This window comes from Musa acuminata, chromosome BXJ2-9 (assembly GCF_036884655.1).
Source record: "Musa acuminata AAA Group cultivar baxijiao chromosome BXJ2-9, Cavendish_Baxijiao_AAA, whole genome shotgun sequence".
NCBI lineage: Eukaryota > Viridiplantae > Streptophyta > Magnoliopsida > Zingiberales > Musaceae > Musa > Musa acuminata.
The window spans coordinates 32,564,883-32,566,287 of NC_088346.1; the positions used below are offsets into that span (position 1 = coordinate 32,564,883).

Genomic DNA, 1,405 nt, shown 5'->3' on the forward strand with positions numbered 1-1,405 from the left:
GACATCTCTGATTTTATTGAGGGTCGGCCGACCGAGGATGGCGTTGTAGGCGGCGGGGAGGTCGATTACCAAGAAGGTGGTCATTGTCGTCTTCGACCTCGGCGGGACTCCCAAGGTGAGGGGCAGAGTGATCGCCCCCAGTGGAGAGATTGAATCGCCGGTGAAGCCGGTGAGCGCCGAGGATACTAGCTTCATGTTATCCCTGGATAGGCCGAGCTTCTGGAAGGCGTCGAAATATAGTATGTCGGCCAAGCTTCCAGTATCGACCATGATCATTTTTACTTACGCATTGGCGATTCTGGCTGATATCACGAGCGCATCGTCGTGCTCGGCCTGTTCATATGTCCTGGCCGGGAAGGTGACGCTGGGTCCGGGCGTGTATCTGGGAGCTTCGGCCGAGGCGGCTTGGGCGTACGCCTTCTTTCTGGCCATGGAATCCCCACCGGACGCGGGGCCTCCGGTTATTACGTCGATGTGTCGTTCGATGGGACCTTCCGGGCATGGCGAAGGTTCCTTGTCTGGGCGGAGGTACTGGTCGAGGTGTCCTCTACGGATGAGTTCCTCGATCTGTCTTTTCAATTCCCGACATTGTTCCGTGTCATGCCCACGTTGCCGGTGGAAGCGACAGTACTTTGATTGGTCTGCCAACGCTCGGGGACTACTCATCGGGTAAGGTTCTTTGAGGAGTCCCTTCTCTCTTATATGAAGGAATATTTTCGTTCGGGACGAATTCAAGGCTGGGAGAGGGGGCCTTGAAATCGACGGGTCGGGTCGGTCCAACTTACGCCGGGACGTCTCGGGTTGTTGCTGTCGGGGCGGCTCCGACTTGGTCCCTCTGTGTCCCCCGGGTTTCCCGGCCATCCAAGCTTCCGTGGCGACGAACTGACTCGCCCGTTGGAGCATCTCGGGTACAGTCGCGGGGGGTCGCTCTACTAGGGACCAGAAGAACCTGGAGGGTCGCAAGCCTATCATGAATGCCTGCATCAATAGAGAAGGATGAGCGTCTGAGAGCCCTCAGATCTGCGTTGTAAAACGGTTCAAGAAGTGGGAGAGGGACTCATCCTCCCTTTGGTTGAGTCCGAGGAGTAACGCCACGGACGGCTTCGGGCGGGCGTAGGCGAGGAAGTTGAGTTCAAAGTCCCGGGCGAGCTGGTCGAAGGAAGAGATGGTACCAGCTTTGAGGTTGTCGTACCACGCGCGGGCCGATCCCCTCAGAGTCGTTGGGAATGCCCTGCACATCAAGGCGTCGGAAGTCCCATATAGCGCCATCTGAGCGCGAAACGCAGCTACGTGATCCGCGGGGTCGGTGTCGCCGTTGTAGGTGTCCATGGATGGGAGTCGAAAGTGCGGCGAGATGGCCTGATCCTGAACTTCGGGCGCGAACGGGGACCCTTGGTATCCGTCT

At 58.3% G+C, this 1,405-nt stretch overlaps 1 protein-coding gene across 1 annotated transcript; it reads right to left on the bottom strand.

The window, feature by feature from the left end:
• Positions 1 to 282: 282 nt before the first annotated feature.
• LOC135622023 (uncharacterized) lies at positions 283 to 666 on the bottom strand. Its single transcript, XM_065123654.1, has one exon. The coding sequence runs from the start codon at positions 664 to 666 to the stop codon at positions 283 to 285; it is 384 nt and encodes a 127-aa protein (XP_064979726.1).
• Between the last annotated feature and the right edge of the window lie 739 nt (positions 667 to 1,405).